Source organism: Trichosurus vulpecula, chromosome 8, assembly GCF_011100635.1.
Source record: "Trichosurus vulpecula isolate mTriVul1 chromosome 8, mTriVul1.pri, whole genome shotgun sequence".
Taxonomy (NCBI): domain Eukaryota; kingdom Metazoa; phylum Chordata; class Mammalia; order Diprotodontia; family Phalangeridae; genus Trichosurus; species Trichosurus vulpecula.
Window position 1 is genome coordinate 88,390,592 of NC_050580.1, and position 22,898 is coordinate 88,413,489.

Genomic DNA, 22,898 nt, shown 5'->3' on the forward strand with positions numbered 1-22,898 from the left:
CATCACTGTCATAGTCAAATAATTGAAAAGAATTAGTGCATGATGCCATGCGGGCCAGTCTGCATTCCATACTTTGCATGACACAGGCCGTAGCAAAAGTTAGCCTTTTTTGCTACAAGTGGAGTACTCCAAGAAAAAGCAATATGCAAAACACATTCTCATTTGTCTTAAAAGTAATCAGCTAAGTTTTAATGAAGACATTTGAGGAAAGTCTTAAGGCGCTATCTCATTTGCAATTCAGCAGCACTGATTTCTGTAACAAAATCAATGTGGATTCTTAACCAAATGTTCTTGGTCACTTTTCCGAGAAAAGTAGGTGTTTTTATGGGTTATGCTAAGCAGCCTGATATGTGTGAACTAGGTTCTTCTAAAGTCTTTTCAATATCAGAATCCATTCAAGGCCACCAGACATAGCTTCCATCCAGTGTTTTGTTTTAGAAACAATTAGGATATATTGCATGTATTATGGCCAAAATAATATTCTTGCCATCTTTTGGGAATAGCAATGTATTTTTCCCAAAAACATCATCCTTTAAGAGCAAATTACTTATAGTAACAAACTTAGGAATTCATTGAATTCTTCAAATAGTTTCTCTACTGTTCACCTCTCTTCCCCACTCCCAGTTCAATGTACAGAACAGCCTTGGATGCCACATAGTTAGCCATACGATTTGATCAGCATAAATAGGTGAGGCAGGTAGGCCTTCTAAAATAAAACCTTCCAGAGGATGTGGATCATGAATCAGTGATTTTCCATGACAGATAATTTAGGGATAAATTCTGAACCTGTGATTCCATTGGTAGAGAGAACTCCCAGATGAAGAAACACCATCTATCAATACTGATTGGCACCTTTTCTTCAATTTATAGTTGCCTAGTGCACTGACAGAGGACAAATGATTTCCCTATTCTCATAGTTAGTAAGTATGTCTTAAGGGTGGGGCAAGAACCTAGGTCTTCCCAGATCCAAAACTAATTCTTTATGCATTCTTCTTCACTGTTACAATTTAGGATAGCAGCAGCATGTGTGATATATATAAATGTGTGTGTACATGTATATGTATGTATATGTATGCATATATACACACATACATATAGATATGATTACATGTATGTATGTATGTTGACCTAAACAAGATCAAAATTTTCAAAGACTTTCTTTGACAGCTAGAACAGACAGGAACTGTCACACAAGTGTTTTATTCACAATGCACTTGTAGTGTCCACAAAGACAAGACCCTCACGATTAGCCTTTCATGCTAGAATTGATACAGCCTACCAAGCGTGCATAGCCAGTTCAAGAAACCCTGTTGGATTAGCAAAAACTCAAGCTATTTATCTTCTTCTTTTCTTAGAACAAAGAGCCCATTTCTAACTTCCAAGTGAATTAGTACAATGGCTGGGTCCAGGCTGAATCACTCTGAATCTCTTACAAACTTCCAAGTCTCTGAGAATACCCTGGGAAATCTGGTGACAATATCACATCCTAAGAGTGAAAGTTAAGAGAAGTATGGCCTCATGGATAATGAGCCGAACTCAGAGTCTGGAAAGGCACAGTAATCTAACCCCCTTTTCACACATATTGACCATGTGATCCCAAGGAAATCACAGTCTCTTAGTACCAAAGGAAACTCCAAGGATAAAAGTTGATAGGAAAGGTATCAATTTGCCATTGGTAGAAGAGGTTTTTTACACCAACAAAATCACAGGTCAAGTCAGAGAAGAGTAGGGGGAGAGGGAAAGACACAGAGACACAAAGACAGACAGAGAGAGAGAAACAAAGAGAGATGCAATATTTGGCCTGTTTCTCCCATCAATACTGCTAGAACCTTTCTGTTTGTGTAAAACTAAGAAAGTGGGTTGAAAAGTGAAAAATTCAATCTGTCAAGAAGTTGCTTCAACCATGTGAAACATTAGGGAAAGGGGTGTGAAGAAACTTATCAAAGTGTTTTACTTGGGATTATTTTAGATCTATGGTTTCCTTGATGTGATTGTTCCCTTCACTGACAAGACTAACACGTCCACCCATTCTTAACTTCTGCAGGTCTGTCAATGTTTTTTTGATAAGTTCTCAATAGAAAACTTAGTGAGAAGCTTTGTTTGTTCTCAGAGATATCAGTGAAATTCCTCACTCTGCTAAATTCTCCAATTCTTTCTCACTACCTAAGTAACCAACCTCATCTAGTCACACATAGTCTCGGTGGTGGCTTTCATCTCACTGCTTTAGCACCATGAAAACCAAGATAAAATCTATCCAAAGGGACTATTCTTCTGAATAAGTGGAAAAAACATTTTTTCTTGCTGCAGTTTCTTTCTACCTAGTTATTTAAAAGCCAAACTAATTCTTTCTATCTACATTTGAATGTGACAGATAATTAGAAACCAATTAATAGTAACTCAATTAATAGTCATTATGAACAAAAGGCAAAGAAAGATTGTAGTTTGTGTATCAAAGAAATCCAGCTAAAATGAGACAACAGTAAATAACAGAAAATATTTTGCCTCTGCAGTTCAGAAAATAAGATTTTGGCTTTGCTTATCTGTAGGCATTACCACAAAAGGCAGAATTCTATTTAGGATCATTAGATCATGCATTTAGGCTAAGCACAGTGCTACATCCTTATAATGCCAGCTATCTAGAAGGCTAAGGTTAGCAGATCTTTTAAGCTCTGAAGTTCTGAGCTGCAACAAACTAAGCTAATGATGTTTTTGCACCAATATGATGGGACCTTAGGATTAGGAGTCCTACCATTCGTTTGCCCTAAGGAAGGGCTCATGTCAGAAATGGAGCAAGTCAAAGCTCCTAGGCCAGAGTGCAAGTCGGCCCATGAGTAGCACCTTAACTTGTAGCCTTTGCAAGACAAAGAGACTTAGACTTCAGAAAACAAGTTTAAATAAAAGTTTAGAAACATATCATATGATTTAGAGCAGGAAGGGATCTCAGAGGTCATCTGATTCAACTTCTTTATTTTACAGATGAGGGCATTGAGACCTTGAGAACTTAAGTGTTTTGCCTAACATCAGCAGCAGAGACAGAATTTGAACTCAGGTCTTCCAACTTCCATTCCAATTTTCTATTATACCATGTTGTTTGATTCCTATTTTATTTTCATTTTTAATTCTAGAACTAAGAGAATTTCTCATATTAGGTGGAAGTAGGCATTATTTGTGCCTATCTCATCAGTCAACAAACACTTGTTAAGCATCTGATTTTGTGCTAGGCACTGTAATAAGCGGGAGGAATACAAAAGCAAAAACAGTCTTTGCTCTCAAGGATCACAGTCTAATGGGGGGAAAATATGAAAACAGCTGTGTAAAAAGAAGCTATATAAAGAAGAAACTGGTAATAACAACAGAGAGAAAGCGCTAACATTAAGGAGAATGGGAATGACTTCCTGTGTAAAAGTGGGATTTTAGTTGGAACTTAAATGAAACCAGGGAAGCCAGAATGTGGATTTGAGGAGAAAGAATGGTCCAGGCATGGGGGAATCTTTTTATCCAAATGTTATTTCCCATGAACTTTTGTTTGTAGAGTCTACAAAATGAAGTCAGGTTTTCTTAGCCTAATATTAAAGGTTCCCCTAAATCAGGATCCAATCTATCTTTCCAGCCATATCTCACAGTTATTCCTCCATCTGTACTCTACATTCCAACCAAATAGCTCTTATTATCTCCCCAACAATAACTCTAGATTTGGAGTCTGAAGATTTAAATTCTTTCAAAACTCTGTTTATTTACTGCCCTACAACTAATGTACAAGTCTTTCTGAACCTCAGTTTCATCTTTCAAATTAAAAAAAGGATTGAAACAAATTATCTCTAAGGTCCTTTCCAATTTTAAATCCTATAAACGCTTAAGTCCCACCCTTTCTAGCCTCTGTACTTTTGTTCACACTGTACCCTATACTCAAAATGCCTGTCCTCTTTCTTTTTTCCCATCTGAGCTTATTGCCATTATAGCAAGTCTTGAAGGCCCAGCTCAAATGTCACATTCTTCATGAAGCTACCTTTCACCTCCACATCCAATTGGAAGTGTTTCTTCCCTGATACAGTCTCATATTACTTTATACTGCTCTCATGTACTTTTTATATTGTAAGATTATTGAGCTACAGGGTCATTGAGGGAAAGGATTCTTGTATTATTTGTTTTCTACTTCCTCCAGCACCCAGACCCATGATAGATGGTTAATTAAATGTTTGTTGAATGACTGAAAGAATGTTTTCCCCCATAGGAACCCACAAATTTTCTTTCTAAGAGATCATGTCTAATATGTATTTTCCTTGAGCATTTCAATGCCCAGCATCAGAGATCACATCATATTTTCTAATAGAGACATATACAGATAGTTTTCTTTTCTTCTTTTGAAAAGACTTGAAAATAGCATTTAGAAGATCCCATTCATAAATTCTAAGCTCCATTTAAGCTAACTTTTTATCTGAACACAGATAGCCATCCAAATTAGTAGAAGTGGAACTTACAATGTACAGTATGAAAATAATCTGTGTCATTAAGAGAAAATCTATTAAGCATATACTATGTTAAGTCCATTGAATCCAAGAAAGACCTGGATATAGGAAAAGAGTAAATTATAAAGCTCTTACTTTTCAGAACTGTCTCAACAAGACATCTAAATATGAATTCATCTATTCTAAATGATGCCAGGTAAGAGGTTGCTGCCTATGTATTAATGATATCTTTTGGCAGTGATTTTTATCTTTTAACTAAATGTACAAAAATGGTCTATAATATCAAAATTATGGAAGAATACCAAAATCTTTAAAATAGATGCTTAAGGAAATTATATGTCATATAGTTAAAATAGAGTAAAATTCCATTGTAGCATTGCTATAATGGTCCAAGGATAAAACTCATATGATAGACTTTCTGCATTATAACACGACAGAGAGGTAATGTGGTCCAGGGGAAAGAAGTAGTCAATTTGGATCCAGAGGAACTAGGTTCAAATCTTGGTTCTGCTACTTACTACTTGTGTGACTTTAGGCAAATCACTTAACTCCTCTGGCCTCAATTTCTCCATCTAGGAAAATGAGAGTCAGACTAAATGATCTCTGAGGTCTCTTACAGCTCTAAATCTATGAAATGCATTGTTCATCTATGCATAGCTATCTATATAAGAGGGAATGATTTGAGCCATAATGTAAACCAAAGGTGAAAAACTACAAGCCTAGGGTCACATTTGACCCTGAATTTTATTTTATTGGACCCCAGAAGTAATATTGCTTTAGTAATTGATGCTACAGTTATCCAATTCGGAAGAGAGCTTCTAAAGTATAAGGACATGAGTAGATGAAGGTCTATGAACATCTACCTGCAAATTAATCAACATTTTAAAAAGGAGGTTAAATAATATGTTATAATATCTGAAGCCCACTGACCAAATGAACATCAGGCTAATCTCCAGCTAATGCCTCAAAAACTATTCTGCTTCTGTTTCCCTAAGTATCTCTTCCTGTATATCCTATTTTTCACCTCTCTCTGTCTCTGTCTGTCACTGTCTCTGTCTCTATCTCTCTCTCTCTCTCTCTCTCTCTCTCTCTCTCTCTCTCTCTCTCTCTCACCCTCACACACTCTCCACTCTCTCTCTTCTCTCTCTTCTTCCATAAATCTCTTTCTCTTCTTCTGTATCCTTCACACTTTCATTCTGGATCTAACCTTTCCCACCCCTCCACTTTGCCTCCTCTCTGTTCATTCTCTGTTGCTACCCCTCCCAAATTAAATAAATAGATACAAGATTTAAGGTATTTTCAGTAGTTGTTATACTCACTGAATAAAGTTTTACATTCACCATACTAATTTAAAAAACCAGCTGAGTTGTGCGACTTTTTGTTTATCTGTGGGAAGAGATGGGGAAGCTAAATGACGCGGCTTTCTGCATTTAGCCCACAGTTGCCAGTGCTGTTGTTGTTGTAAGGGTGGTGAAGAAGGGAGTGTACAATAGTGCTCAATAGACAAAAATCTTTTCACACCTGACCCCACAAAACCAGACTTTATTCATTTATTGAGCAAACATTTATAACAAGATTTTACCACAGAGGCAAACACGTATATGAAGAGATAAGTAGCTGGGTACCCCTAAGAAAAAAAGTGTTCCTTGTTGCTATTTTTCACTGCTAATATCAGTCAATGAAAAAATTTCTTTCCTACCAGAGAGACTGCACTATGGCCAGTTAGCTCTTTTAGTTAGAGGGCAGGGCTCATTATATCTGAATAAATGGAAATACAAAACCGTATTTTTCTTTTCTTTCTTACCATTCCATTCTTACATAGGTAATTCATTTCACTCTATTTTTATATGCTGAAATATGTAAGTAATATATATTGACAATAAGTAAGACTGAGTGTAAGTGTGTTTGGGCCAGTAAAAGCAACAGCCCTCCACTCAGAAAAACTACTCAAAATCTACTCCATTGGTGGTCTACAGGGACCATGAGAAGCATAAGCTATTAGCACTAGCAGGACCTTAAAAAAGATCTGGTTTGGCCCATCCTTTTTTAATAATAATGGCTGGCATTTGTGTAGTGCTTCAAAGTTTGCAAAGTGCTTCATATTCTAGGAAGCAGATGCTGTTATTACCTATTTTACAGAGGAGGAAACCAAGACCAAGAGAGAGCAAATAGTAAGTGCCTGAAGGTGGATTCAAACTCCAGTGTCTCTGACTCTTTATCCCCCACTTCACTTAATTGATACAGACAAGAACACGGTGGCCCAATGTGAGATTAAGTAACTTGTTCAAGATTACAAGTTGAGTTAGTGACAGAGCCACATCTAGAACCCAGATGTCTATTCTGTTCCTATACAAAGGTCATTGGCACAACCAAAGCCTATTAATATCAGGTTTTATTGCAACTTTCTAGAACACCGCAAACATTTTGACTGGGATTCCCAGCGACTTTTGCTCCATCTCTGTTATAAACCTGGCCCTGACTTTCTTGCTGGTGGTATAGAGAGTCACATATAATACCCAACAGGATCTTCTTCTGCCTAAGAAGCTTGAAGAAAAAGGAACAATATGTAAGTCTTCCCATTCTGGACACTGGACATTCAGAACTATGATTTGCTTATCTTTAATACTGAAAAAAAAAATTAAGCCACGGACAGCTTTGGAGAATCTTCACCAGGAAGAATTTGTGGACAGAGAAATAAGTGGGGCCACGAGCCCCAACTCACAGGGAGCCGGCAGATAGAGAGGCTCTTTCCAAGTCCATCTAATACTGGCAAACTGTGATAGCTTAAAAGCTAAACTCTATATTTCTGATCCCAGGCAAGAATAGAGGGAAAGACCAAGCATTTCACCAAAGGAACCCTCCGCAAGTTGTTGTAGATTTGAGTCGGCTGCCTCTGATATCAGTGATGGAGCAAGTCAAATCTAGCTTTTGAAAGAACTGGGGCAGGGGAGCAACAATTATCTAATAAACTCAACTTGGAGACTGAAACAGAGGAACCTGTGTTCACAACTGGGGTTTTGTTTGGTTTAGGGGGAAGGCAGGGTTTGCACCGTTTCAAAAACCATTTCTGTGCAAGGTAAGTTTTCACAAGTACTTTTCCACCTAATGGGCATTGTTTAAGCTGAACTGTACGATATAGCTATACTTAAATTTCATTGAGTTCTCTGAGTACGGTACAATGACTGGTAAAAGACTGGCCCTCGGTCACACCTTCTAATAATTCAGACGAAACCAATGTCTTTAAATCCCTCAGTACTCAAATCAAAGAAATATTTTACTATTACCTTTCAATAGCTGGTGTTTAACATCTACTTTTAAAAAATAAATCCTAAGATTTTTGTAGGAACCATTTTAGCCCTTTGATAATTCCCCAGTGGGTTTAGTTTAATAACCTATTTCATCAAGTTGGAGTGGGCAGGACAGAACTTCAAATACCTTGGATTCCAGGCTAACTAAGCAAAGAAGGCTCTTAGGAGTGTCCATTGCTCAGATCCTGCCCCTTCCACCATTACTCCCATCACAGCCACCTGTGGGCTTGGAAGCCTCTCTCAATTGTCTAATGAGTGTCTAAAAGGGGGACTGACATCTACTAGATGCCATTCACTCTCCTTCCTTTTAAGTGACCTAATGGTGTTTTGAATGCTGGTCCTTAGTGGAAGGAAATAACTTGTGCATTGATATTTCCCACCTCACCTTCCTTTACAAATCTGTACTTCAAAATGGACAGAAATAAATCCATTCCCCTCCGTCCCCAAAAGGAGTCTTTAGAAATCTTCAAAATTCTAACCAACTGACCCCACCCAACACAGACACTATTTGCTACTTAAGCCCTGAAGATCAATGCAAGCCAAAAAATATGAAAGAACATAAGTTAAAGTAAAAATTAAAACAAAATTCAAATCCAAGTCTATTTGCTAAAGGGAAGCATGGAAGCCTCTGCCTCAGTTTCCTATTTTGACTCAAGGCATTTGAAATTAACTCCTATCCCATCAAGGCTGGGTTCTATGTCCATATATTGATATAATTTAAGTTATCGTTATAAAGAAAATGTTGGGCACTTACACTTTCCCTTTTCTCTTCCTTCTTATACTCTCTTCACCCTTCTCCTCCCACCCCTCTCCTCCCCCTTTTCTTTTTTCCTCTGGATATGCAGTGACCATCCAGCATGTAATTGAAAAAGGAAAGGGACTGCTTGTTTGCCGCCTGATCTAGGAATGATTAAAGGTAGGAGTTTTTCAGACATTAGTGACAGAAAGAGTATAGTTAAAGCTGCTTTAAAAGGGGAGAGGCCTCATAAAGAGCCAGTACTCAAACCACTATTAAAAGCATCACGCTTGTTAAAACCTGTAAAAAGGCAGGAAATCAGGGAGTGAAATGTAGCTTCTTCACCAATTACCGAGGGGAGCATACACCTTAAAGCACTCTTTGAATTGTGTCATACCAGCCTCTCTCTCCCCTTCTCCCTTCCTCTCTCCTCCCGCCTCCCCCCCTCTCCTCTCTGCTTGTGCCAGGCCATTCATTGGATACATTAGTGATGAGAGAGGGAGAGGGAGAGAGACACAGAGCCAGAAAGGGGGGGAAAGGTTTACAATGCGACACCAAGTTCACTTCTCCTTGTTATTTGCGACCCATTTAGAGCTGAATGACTATGTTCAGAGACAGCTCTAAATGACTCCCTCCACCTCTTCACTGGGCCACTTGTTTTTGTCATTTTTTTTTATCCTGAAGAAATAATTGATAAACCGGGCCAGCGCCCACCTTAAAGGCGCCCTGCCCGCGTGCAGAGCTAGCCACCTGGTTAAAATTCCTCCTCCTTCTTTTCTCCATCTCCCTAGATCTATTTTGCTCTCTGCTGTTTAAACAATACTTCATCAAATGCAGCCTGAAGCAAATAAGAAAGCACAGTAGAGTAAATAAAAAAAAAAGTAAAAAAAAAATCACAGGCTGGAGGGTAAGTACTTTTATTCCTGTTCTTTCATTGCCTGGGGAATTATTATTCCATCGCGGGTTTCCGGAGGGAGGGGGGAAAGGAGACGCATGTTATTCACAGAATGGATTGCTCCTCTCACCGCTTTTCACTCCTTTGGGCTCTCAAGAGTCCACTGATTACAACAAAGTGTGGCCATCTATTCCGTCTTATTGACAAAGGTCCTTAATTACCGCCGCAGCAGTAATACCTGCTATTAAATTCTGCTAAACAGAGGCCGCAAATTAGCTGTGGATCTCAGTAACCTTTTGTGTGTAATTACGGGAGTGGGATTGACGGGAGGGAGAGAGGATGGGGGGCGGGGAGGGGGCCTCAGGGCGGGAGAGAGGCTGGATAACTGACCCCAGCCAGAGCAGTGGGGAAACCTTTGTTTATCACCTGCGGTGGGGGGCCAGAATGTGAAATTAAAAGCTCTCCATCAGAGGAAGGCCTTCGCCAGTCCCGGGCAAGGCAACCGGGCCAAAGCGAGCTGGGCTCTCCTGGTGTTTATGCCCATCTGGAGCTCGGTGATTTAAACCTGCAGCTGATTAACCTGAAGGGTGAGAGTAATTCTGTACATAAGTAATGCAAACTCTAAAATGGCAAAAAACTTGGACCACATTTTTTAAAGGTCTTATATATTTCATGAAGGCCTTTAACTTGCATTTAAGAGCCTGTTTAATGCAATTGCAAGCTATAAACACCTGTCACTTAAAAAAAAAGTATGAACTTTTAACATTCCTACTAATAAAACTCTGAACTGATGTAGATGAGAGAGAAATCATATATATGTGTATATATATGCATATATACTATATATGGTACATAATAGAAGCAATCCAGTCAAATTCATAAATCTAATCATAATGACTACTTATTGTTTCTATTGAAAACAATTATTTTGAGGTAAATTTCACTCAGACATATTCAACTTTGCCGCCTACAATGATGGACTGGGTTCGCCAGCGTAAATGCACGCTTAACAATGAGTGGTCAGAATGAAATGGACTTGTGAACAAAATGCTTATTATCAAGATGATTTCATTTCATTAAGGTTTTAATTACTTTGGAAGAGGGAGCTATTAAAATTCATGGAGTTCTTGTCACAATCCAGCCAGCCTAGAGGAACCTACTTCTAACATTTGTTCAGAAACACAAATAACTGAGGAAAACCTCAGTAATTCCACATCCTGAAAGGACAATTGTGTCTTGCTTTGCCTTATCTATGATATTTGTGGCTAGTAGCAAAAAAGTAGTATTGAATAAATTATGATATATTAAATACAATGGAATATTAGAACACTCTTAGAAACATTGAATAGCAAGAATTTGTAAAAATTTTGAATGACTTAAATGAACTGATGCAAAGCAAAGTAAACAATCAAGGAGAATAATTTACAGAATGATCACAATAACATAAAGGAAAACATGCTTGAAAGACATGAGAATTCTAATCAATATGGCAGTCAATCTTGACCTCAGAGGACTAAAGGTAAAGCATACTTTCCTCCTCTTCATAGGCAGATGGTGGACCATAGGTATAAAATAAAGTATATATTGTCAGTAGTGAAAGCATTGTAAAGGAACCTATCAATAAAATATTTTTTTGTAATGCAGTGTTTGATCTGTGCTTAGCTTCCATTGTACTACCACCCCATTCCTTGTTGAAACTATCCAACCAAAAGTCTGGACTACAGTTCAAAGGTTCTTAGAATTCTAAGGAGGAGACTTTAAAGGGCATCTATTTCCCAATACCCTCATTTTATATATGAAAAAACTCAATACAAATGAAGTGAATTGACTCGCTCACGTCACAGAATCTTAGAACTGGAAGAGAAATTCGGAGGTCATATACCTCACCCAAAGAATTCAATCCTTCTCCAATAGCTCTGAAAAGTGGTCATCAAAATCGAGCATATCCAGTGATGTGGAACTCCTTTGGCAGGACCCTTCCATTTTGAATTTTAATTGTCAGAAAGTTCTCTCTTTTCCTCCCCCCACCCCAAAAGAACTATAATTTGCCTCCCTGTAATGCCCAACCATTGATCCTAGTTCTGCCTTCCATTAGAATTCCAATTCCAATTCTTCCACTTTGCAACTCCTTAAATACTTAAAGACACCAATCACACCTCCCCTTATTCTTCTCTTCTCTAGTTCTTTCATCTGATCCACAAATGACGTGGTTTCAGTTCTCCGCACCACCCTGTTACCCGTCATCTGGTTGTATTCCAACTTGTCAATGTCCCTCCTAAAAGGGGTAACCCAAACCTAAACATAGCCCTTCAGCTGGTTGCTGGGAACTTGAACCCAAATCTCCCAACTTACAGTACCTCTTTTCCCCTACACAACATAACCTAAAAATCTTCTCTCTAGCAAATGTAAGTCAGCTCACTGATAGTGTACATCCTCTAATTCAACTCAACAAACATCTATCAAGGGCCTACTACATGCAAGACACTATAGACACAAAGACTAAATGATACCTTTAAGGAGCTTGCATTCTACTTCATATAATTCATATTCCTACATGTTTACAAAGTGCCAGAGTTACAAGATATGTAGCCATGAGTAAGTTACTCAAACCTTGACTGTGTCTCACTTTTCTCATCTGTAAAATGGGATTACTACTTGTACCCCTACTTTATAGGAAAGCATTTTGCATATGTTGAAGCTCTACAAAAATGTGAGTTGCTGTTACTCTGTTTTACAGATAAAGAAAGAGAAAGGCTTACCTAACGTCTAAAAGCTAGGAAGTGTCAGTACAGGGCCATGAAGCCATGGATTCTGGCTGTGGATCCAGGGCTCTTTTCACTCTACCATGCTCTTTCTCATTATATAACATTTACAAAGACGGTACTACCATGCTTGAGTTTGAAGAAGTCTAAGCTGTGCCAGTTTCCCCAGCCTTGGTGATAGAGTAGGGCTGTTACTTCCCTAACTCCTTCTCTTAGTACCAACATCACATGTATGAGATACTATAGGACAGCTAGAGTGGGAGTCAGGCAGACGTGGGTTCAAATTCTGACTCCAGTACTTATTATCTGTGTGATGGTAGGTAGATCATTTGACATACCCTCATCCCCAGCTTTTGTTTTCTCATTTGTAAAATGGGTCTAATACTGGTACCTACTCCAAAAAGTAAAGGCACCTCCTTCAAAGATTCAATGTAGAAAGATCATATGACATAATTCATGTAAAGCACTTTGTAACCCTGAAAAGGATATATCAGCGTCAGCTGTCGTTGCCATGAAAGGATGTGGCTAACCAGCTTGTACGGGAATTAGACTTGCACATTTAACCTCATTAAGCCCATAGAAGCACAGAGCTAGAAAAGGCCAGTTCCCTCATCTGTATTACCATCATGAGAGTGTCTACAAAAGCTTCTTCCTCACCATAGAAGCCAGGCTTCTGTGATTAGGCTTCAAAATCCCATTGTTTCCAGGGCACCCACCACCTGGTTTTTCATGTTCCAAGAAGGAGGAAGGGAGGAAGGCACATAAGTCCACTAAAGCAACTGATAAAATTAAGCATTTGGTTTACAAAGCAAAATGGGAAAAACACAAAGGGTTTTTGATGCGGCCATACCTTTAGCACTTCCCAGTCACAGGACTAACTCCCTTACTGAGGATGTCCTGGCCTACAGCCACATCCAGCAGGGTATAGCTTTTTAGAGATACCTTGATTTTAGCAGCAAAAAACAAAACACTGTATTAGATCATGGCCTGTTATTTCCACCATCTTTGAAAGAAAAGGTAGATTCCAGATCCCCCTCGGAACTTATTAGGTAGAGGTTGATTACTTCGTTAATAAGGCAACTAGAAATTTGAAAGGAAATTAAACAGTATTGACTAATGGATTTTCCTAATTATCCCATTAGGGCTAATCCTGCTTCCTCCTATCTGCATGATCTATTTCTCCCAGAGGCCTGTGTTGCCCAGGCTGTTTGGTAGGGTGCTCAGAGCTGGAATTTTGGTCGAAGGCCAAGAGGATGCTTTGGCAATTGATCTCTCCTTTCAGGCCTGGGCTTCAGAATTTTGCATAAAATGTGTTCAAGTCATCATTCATCTCGTAACTGATGTGTCTCATTTTGTGCATCAGGTTCAATATCAAAATCTTTTGAGCATTTTTGTGATAGCAAAGAACTAGAGATAAAATGGATGATCATTGATGAGCGAAGAGTTGAACAAACAGTTGGATATAACCTGTAAAAGAGTATTGTTGTGAAATAGGAAATGTTGCTTATAAGAAACTCAGAGAAATATAGGAAATTTTATATGAAATGCTGCAGAATGAAATAAGTAAAACCAGAAGGACATTATACTTAGTGACTACAATAATGTAAATGAAAATAATCCTAATGGGAAGCTGAAGACTGAGTAATTGTAATGATAAATTGGATCTTGGAGAACAGATAATGAAATCTGCCTCCCTCCTCTCAGCAGAAAGGTGGTGGTCAGCAGGTGTAAAATGCCGAATACATAGTCAGATGCGGTCACCCTGTTACTTGATTTTACTTAACTTTTTTTTAGTGTGGGTAGAGTGCTAAATCTGGAAATAACTGTGATGTGAAAACATGAAGGCACCAATAAAACTTTTTTGAGATGAAATTGAATAATAAAGAATATGCTTGACCATAAGAATAGATATGAGAAGAGAGTTATCTCCTTGCTCCTTTGCAGAGGTCAGGGCCCATGGGTATAGACATCATAACAGCATGTATTTTCTCAGTGTTGATTGGTTTTACTGATTTTTTTTCTTTTTTTTCCCCCAGCACTTAGCACAATACCTGTTACATAGCAGGCACTTAATAATTGCCTGGTGATTGACTGCTGACTGACTTCCCACACCACCCCAGGTCATCTATTTTGTAAATCTGAAATTTTCATGTGTTACGTTTTCTGAAAGCAGGGCAGACCTGTGTGTAATCAAAAACTTGAATTGTGATCACCGAAACTATAACAAATGATAACATTTTGAAGAAAACTGGGATATAAATTCTAGGACTTTGAAGTCCTAAGTAATAAACTGAAAGATTTGGGGCCCAGAACTTTTTATCTCTTCTAGTTAAAAAGTTTTGATTTTAGAAGAGGAAAGGAGTGAATGGTTAAATATTATAAACAGAGTCAAAGAATGGTGTTTGGTTTTGTGAACAATAACTCATGATGCCAGAAAAATGGGCTCCTAACAGGGGATGCGGGGAAGTGTAGTAGGATACATATCAATGGTAGGATGTTCACCAACTTGATTATGATTCAAGGAATTTTACAGTGAAATGTGCGGAGAAGTTTGGAAATATCCAGATGCAACTATAAGATCATCTATTATGGAAGACATGAGATATTATACACAGAGAAAAATGACAGTGGAGGTGGGATCCAATTATCGCCATGAGGAAACAGGAAAGAAATTCAGGAATAAAACATGTGGTTTCAGATGTTTATATAATGCAGTGCACAGAGTACTATACAGGAAATAAAAAGAATCTGAAATTTTAACAACGGAAGGTAAGCATGATCTCATGAGGATCACTGATAGGATGGGACCTACAAATGGAATATGGTGATGGAAGGGTGTCTCTCGTTTTAAAAGAAACAAATCAGATAGAGCAGGTAAATGATAAAACTACATTTTAAGAAAGTTTGCACCCACATAGAAATCCTTGGTGGAAGAAAGTGAAGCCAAAAGGAATAGGAATACAGGAGAGATGGTGTGGTGTAAGTATAATATAGACAGAAGTGCCCTGGTAAATATTTAACAATAAGCTCTCCAGGGGATGAAATGCGTGCCTGACATGCTTTTAATTTTAATCTGCATTTTTAACATTCTCTGTCAATTTCTCATGTCTAGACGATGAACAAAACAATAAATCAAAACCTCATTATGGCATTTGCCAATTTGCCAATTTCAACTCTTGTGAGCCAGTTCAAGCTGGTTCCATCACATCTGTGACTATAGACCATGTAGCCATATGAAGGATATGAATGATGCTTTCCCAATATAGATTACATGACTGGCAAGATAGAATAGTAATGCAGAGCTCTCCAGACATCTGCTGGGATGTCTCATTCTGCTTAAATCATGGCATATGACAAATTTTGAATTTGCCTTTAATGATAATTTTCTTTCTCAGATGGCAGAAGAAGCAACAAGAGACACTATTTTAAATTTAATTCTAACTTATCAGTAAGAACTGATTGATAATGAACAAAACTTTAGAAGAAAGTGATCGAGTTATCTTTGATATCCCAAAGTTATATTTATTATTTTAAATTGTATTTTATTACTAATTGAAAAACACCAAAAAGAGGACTATGCCTACAATAAACTCATCATGAAAGTAATCATCATTTGATAGTTACTAGAATTGTATATCAAGAGAATGACATAAATATAATGTATTTTGCTTTCAGTGTAGTGATTTGGCAAAGATCTTCATGATCTTCATGGGGGCAAGATGAAAAAATGTGGCCTGGAAGGTAGTAGAGTCAGGTGTGTTCCTCACTGGTGGATCAGAACCCAAAGTGTATTAATGAATTAGTATCAAAGTAGAAGATCTGTTATGTAATGCCATGGGGCTCCCTTGTCCTATTCATTTTTTTTAATCAGCAACTTAAAGGAGACATAAAAGAAATGCTAATAAAGTTTTCAATTAACATAAAATTATTGTCAATAAGCCAGAGTGACTGAAATGCAAAAAGCACAAATGTAAGATTTACATTGGGGTTACATATGTACAAGTGTGTGATGGAGGAGATGTGGCTTAGGAGAATTCTACAGGAAAAAGAACTGAAGATTTCATGGAACTACAAGTTTTATGTCAGCCAAAAATGTCACAACTTTTTTAAAAATCTAAGTATAATCTTAGGTTGCATTAATAGGATAGTGCCCCTATAAGGGAGGTAATCATCCCACTATATTTTAAACTGGTCATACATGTGCAATATTATGTCCAGGTAAATGGATCATTGTTATGAAGGGATACCAGGGATAGCCTTGAGCATGGTTTGCCTTTGGCACCTCCACTTCCCACCTGAACGTCCCTCTCCTAGATAATGGTACTCATCAGCCTTTCCATTTCTCCCTTCCCCTGGCCATTTTTTCTGCATCCCATTTTCCATAAAAACCTGCTGTCAACTAGCCATCAAAAGAGTGCTAGATCAGAATTCAAAAGTCCTCACTTTACTCTTGGGACAGCTAAGTGACCCAGTGGATAGAGTGCCATGTCTGGAGGCAGATTCATCTTCCTGAGTTCAAATCTAGCCTGAGACACTTCCTAGCTGTGTGACTCTGAGCAACTCACTTAACCCTGTTTGCCTCAGTTTCCTCATATCTAAAATGAGCTGGAGAAGGAAATGGCAAACCACTCCAGTACCTTTCCAAGAAATACCAAATGGGGTCATGAAGAGTCAAACATGACTGAACAACATATTTTCTCAGATTTTCAAATCTCTAGCTATATGGCCTTTAGCAAATCTTTTTCTCTCTCTGAGTCTCAATCTCTTATCTTCCCCATTTCTTATAGCACAATAGTATTCCGTTACCTTCATATACCACAACTTGTTCAGCCATTCCCCAATTGATGGGCATCCCCTTTATTTCCAATTCTTTGCTACTACAAAAAGAGCTGCTATAAATATTTTTGTACATATGGGTCCTTTTCCGACTTGTATGGTCTCTTTGGGATACAACCCTAGAAGTGGTATTGCTGGGTCAAAGGGTATGCACATTTTTATAGCCCTTTGGGCACAGTTCCAAATTGCTCTCCAGAATGGCTGGATTAGTTCATAACTCCACCAGCAGTGTAACAGTGTTCCAATTTTCCCACATCCTCTCCAACATTTATCATTTTCCTGTTTTGTCATTTTAGCCAATCTGACAAGAGAGAGGTGGTACCTAAGAGTTGTTTTGATTTGCTTTTCTCTAGTCAGTAGTGATTTAGAGCATTTTTTCATGTTTCTATACACATCTTTAATTTCTTCCTCTGAAAACTGCCTGTTCATATCCTTTCACCATTTCTCAATTGGGGAATGACTTGTATTCCTACAGATTTGGCTCAGTTCCCTGTATATTTTAGAGATGAGGCCTTTATCAGAGACACTAGTTGTAAAGATTTTCTTCCAATTTTCTGCTTCCCTCCTAATCTTTGTTACATTGGCTTTTTTATACAAAAACTTTTCAATTTAACATAATCAAAATTATTCATTTTCTGTCTCTTGTTGTGTCATGAATTCTTTGCTTTTCCATAAATCTGATAGGTAAACTATTCCTTGCTCTCCCAAATTGCTTATAGTATCAGCCTTTATTCCTAAATCATGAACCCATTTTGACTTTATTTTGGTATATATTGTAAGATATTGGTCTATGCGCAGTTTCTGCCCTACCATTTTCCAATTTTCCCAGCAGTTTTTGTGAAATAGTGAATTCTTAGCCCAGAAGCTGGATTCTTTGGGTTTATCAAAGAGTAGATTGCTACAGTCGTTGACTACTGTGTCTTGTGCACCTAACCTATTCCACTGATCCACAACTCTGTTTCTTAGCCATTACCAGGTAGTTTTGATGAATGCTGCTTTATAGTACAGTTTAATATCTGACATGGCTAGGCCACCTTCCCTAGCATTTCTTTTCATTAATTCCCTAGATATTCTAGACCTCTTGTTCTTCCAGATGAATTTTGTTATTATTTTATCCAGCTCTGTAAAATAATTTTTTGGTAGTTCAATGGGTATGGCACTGAATAAGTAAATTAATTTAGGTAAAATTGTCATTTTTATTATATTAGCTTGTCCTAACCATGAGCAACTGATATTTTTCCATTTATTTAGATCTGACTTTATTTGTGTGAAAAGTGTTTCATAATTATGTTCATATAGGCCCTGGGTTTGTCTTTGCAGATAGACTCCCAAATATTTTATAGTGTCTACAGTAACTTTAAATGGAATTTCTCTTTCTATCTCTTGCTGTTGGGCTTTGTTATTAATGTATAGGAATGCCAGGGATTTATATGGGTTTATTTTATATCCTGCAACTTTGCAAAAGTTGTTTATTATTTCAAATAGTTTTTTACTTGATTCTCTAGGATTCTTTAAGTAAATCATCATATCATCTGCAAAAAGTGATAATTTAGTTTCTTCTTTGCCTATTATATTTCCTTCAATTTCTTTTTCTTCTCTTATTGCTACAGCTAACATTTCTAGTACCTAATTGAATAATAGGGGTGATAATGGACATCCTTTTTTCACCCTTGATCTTATTGGGAATGCTTTTAGCTTATCCCCATTACAAATAATGTTTGTTGATGGTTTTAGGTAGATGTTATTTATAATTTTAAGGAAGACTCCATTTATTCCTATGCTTTCTAGCGTTTTTAATAGGAATGGGTGTTGTATTTTGTCAAAGGCTTTTTCTGTATCTATTGAGATGATCATATGGTTTCTGCTAGTTTTGTTGTTGATATGATCAATTATGCTGATAGTTTTCCTAATATTGAACCAGCCTTGCATTCCTGGAATAAATCCTACCTGGTCGTAGTGTATTATTCTCCTGATAAGTTGGTGAAATCTTTTAGATAATATTTTATTTAAATTTTTGTATCAACATTCATTAGGGAAATTGGTCTATAATTTTCTTTCTCTGTTTTGACTTTAGGTATTAGTACCATATTTGTGTCATAAAAAGAATTTGGTAGGACTCCTTCTTCACCTATTTTCCCAAATACTCTATAAAGTATAGGAATTAATTGTTCTTCAAATGTTTGATAAAATTCACATGTAAAACCATCTGTCCCTGGAGATTTTTTCCTAGGGAGTTCATTGATGGCTTGCTCAATTTCTTTTTCTGAGATGGGGTTATTAAGGTTCACTTCCTCTTCTGTTAACCTGGGCAATTTATATTTTTGTAGATATTCATCCATATCCCTAAGGTTGTCAAATTTATGGGCATACAATTGGGAAAAATAATTCCTAATTATTGTTTTAATTTCCTGTTTATTAGAGGTGAATTCACCCTTTTCATTTTTGATACTGGTAATTTGATTTTCTTCTTTCTTTTTTTAATCAAATTAACCAAAGGTTTATCAATTTTATTGGTTTTTTTTTTTCATAAAACCAGCTCTCCATTTTATTTATTAATTTAATAGTTTTCTTGATTTCAATTTTATTAATCTCTCCTTTAATTTTCAGTATTTCTAATTTGGTATTTAATTGGGGATTTTCTATTTGTTCTTCTTCTAGCTTTTTCAGTTGCATGCCCAAATCATTGATCTCCTTTTTCTCTATTTTATTCATATAAGCATTTACAGATATAAAACTTCCCCTAAGAACTGCTTTTGCTGCATCCCATAAGTTTTGGTATGTTGTCTCATTATTGTCTTTCTCTTGAATGAAGTTATTAATTGTTTCTCTGATTTGTTCTTTGGCCCACTCATTCTTTAGAATTAGATTATTTAGTTTTCAATTAATTTTTAGCTTATTTTTCCATGGTTCTTTATTACAAATAATTTTTGTTGCATCATGATCTGAAAAGGATGCTTTGACTACCTTGCCTTTCTGCACTGGATTGTGAGGTTTTTATGCCCTAGTACATGGTCAATTTTTGAGTATGTGCCATGTACCACTGAGAAAAAAGCATATTCCTTTTTATCCCCATTTAGTTTTCTCCAGAGGTCTATCATATCTGCCTTTTCTAAAATTCTATTCACCTCCTTAACTTCTTTCTTGTTTATTTTGAGGTTAGATTTATCAAGTTCAGAGAGGGGGACGTTGAGGTCCCCCACTAGCATGGTTTTGCTGTCTATTTCTTCTGTAACTCCCTTAACTTCTCCTCTATGTATTTGCCTGCTATACCACTTGGTGCATATATGTTAAATAATGACATTGCTTCATTGTTTATGGTGCCTTTTAGCAGGATGTATGGTCCTTCCTTATCTCTTTTAGTTCGATCTGCAGGATGTAGTGTCCTTCCTTATCTCTTTTAGTTAGATCTGCAGGATGCAGTGTCCTTCCTTATCTCTTTTAATTAGATCTATCTTTGCTTTTGCTTTGTCTGACATTAGGATTGCCACCTCTGCTTTTTTTTACTTTAGCTGAAGCACAATATATTCTACTCCAGCCTTTTACCTTTACACTGTGTGTATCCCCCTGTTTCAAATGTGTTTCTTGTAAACAGCATATTATAGGATTATGGTTTTTAATCCATTCTGCTATCTGCTTCCATTTTATGGTAGAGTTCATCCCATTCACATTCACAGTTATGATTACTCTCTGTGTCTTTTTCTCCATAAATAAACCCAAATCCCAACAAAAATACCTAAACTAAGACTACCCACTTGCTAAATTTTGCAATAAAATGCTATTTTCTTAATTCTTCAGGCTAAATCACACATATGAATATTAAAATCCAGATCAGTTTCTTTTGGAAAGCACAGTTACATACAGCACCAAGTAAGATGTCAGTGAATGCATTCCAGCTGTAAACTGAGTGTCTCCAAAAACAGAGGACTAGGCTCTGGAAGGGGAATAAATATTAAAGGCCTTCTCAAAATATAAAACAACAAAGAAACTCAATAACAGACTGAAAATCAGTAACTACACACGCACAAAAATAAGAAAACTTAAGGAAAAAGAAAAGATTTCAAAATTCCCACATTGTATGTTTGTGTTTTTTTAAACAATGCTACTGTACTATGTATTCCACACAGTGACTGTAGCCCAGCAAACGATGAATTCTATCATTGTAGATGGTGTAGCAACATAAAGCTCTCCCCACACGTGTGATCATCTTTTCTCTAAAACAAAACAAAAGCAAAAAAACAAAACAACCCACCTAAAAAGAACAAGTACAAGTGTCACTTATTGGCTTTTTCAATTCTTTCCTAAATGTCTGATCATCATTAACTCAGTGATGGGCATAAGGCCATTCTAGGGTTAACATTAACTGATGTGCAACACTGAGAACAAGGAGACAGGTGGCTCCTTGATTCTTTTCCGAGCAACATGAACTGGAAATCTGGCCGTGGCTATCTGTCTTTGCTGCCACCACAAAAACCATGACCTGACATTTCCACAGTAAAAGATTACTCCCTATGAATGAACAGTGGTTTGGAATTCATCTATGCCATTATGCCAGTTCAGCTTAAATGAATAGTGTGTACTCTGGTCTTCTTGTCTGAATAATTTTTGGTTTGGGTTTCTTCATTCCTTCAGCCTCATCATCCTCTTTATTTTCCTGATCGCTCTCACGTACATGGACCACCTCACTGGGAGTGGTGTCAGTTGCTGCATGCAATTCATATTTTTCACCTGGCCCTGGCTTGGAGATAGCATATAAAAGATCATAATTAATGACTGGAGTAGCATCTTCCACTTGTTTCCAGCCAGCAGGCAGAGAGGTAGGAGGAGAAATCAAAAACTGTTTGTCTGGATTAGGTGGAGCCAAGTTTGAACTTCCTATGTGCAAAGTCTGAGCAAAATATAATTTCATTTCCTTCCCAAGAAACTCGATCTTGTGGAGCTGCAGTTGGGCATCTGCTGCAGACAATGGGTTACTGAAGTTTATTCATACTTATCTGAAGCTCTTAAAATACTTAAATGTGATGGCCTTGTCATATGTTCTAACGAAAGATTCAAATTTGGCCCTGGTTTCACTTTCGCAGAAGACATAACTGTGTGCAACACAGGCTGTCAAGGAGCTAAAACTGTAGTTAAAATTTCTAAAATGCATCTTGGCTCTTTTTAAACTGCTAATGGTAGCTAGAGAGAAGAGTGGTAAAGTCCTGAGTGGAGTACTTTTTAAAGAAGCTACCTGGGTCTCAATTTCTTTATCTGGAAAATGAAGGCTTTGAACTAGATGACCTTTATGATCCCTTCTCATTCTAACATTCCATAAATCTATGATATAATGTTATCTGTACTAAAATATTAACTTATATTGTGACCTCTCCCAAAGGATACTTATTTTAATAGGAAGATGGGTTAAAAACCAAAATGCCTTCAATTTAACAAAAATTAAGCATTTGGTATACTAGGCATTATGCTAGGACCTAGGGATACAAAAATAGGAATAAAATAATCTCTTCCTCCAAGGAGTTTACTTTCTACTAGAATTTTAGGCACGTATAGGCAGATATGTTTGGGAACATAGGCCATTCCTTGGCACAACACAAATTATGGATATTTACTTCACCCTAATCATAAGATTGACTTTGATGAGGAGATAAGGTCGTATAAGCTGCATCCCAAATTCATTGAAAGAAATCACCTCTCTCTTGAGGCCACTGTTGAGACAGAATTCAGGGCAAAGAACTACTGGTTCTATTCAATACAGAATTATTTCTATTTTTAAAGATTGCTGGTTCAAATTTAAGGTAAAGGAGGAAAAAACCTGTCTTTTTGAGATCGAATGAAGTCAAATGAAGACCTACCATGTACAAGCATTGTAGTGATAAGCTTACAATATACTTATATTCAACC

The 22,898-nt window shown here is 37.2% G+C and overlaps 1 protein-coding gene across 1 annotated transcript; it reads right to left on the bottom strand.

The window, feature by feature from the left end:
• Positions 1-21,561: 21,561 nt before the first annotated feature.
• LOC118829576 (calcipressin-1-like) lies at positions 21,562-22,149 on the bottom strand. Its single transcript, XM_036736541.1, is given in 1 exon segment — positions 21,562-22,149. A coding segment is annotated over 1 exon segment (588 nt).
• Between the last annotated feature and the right edge of the window lie 749 nt (positions 22,150-22,898).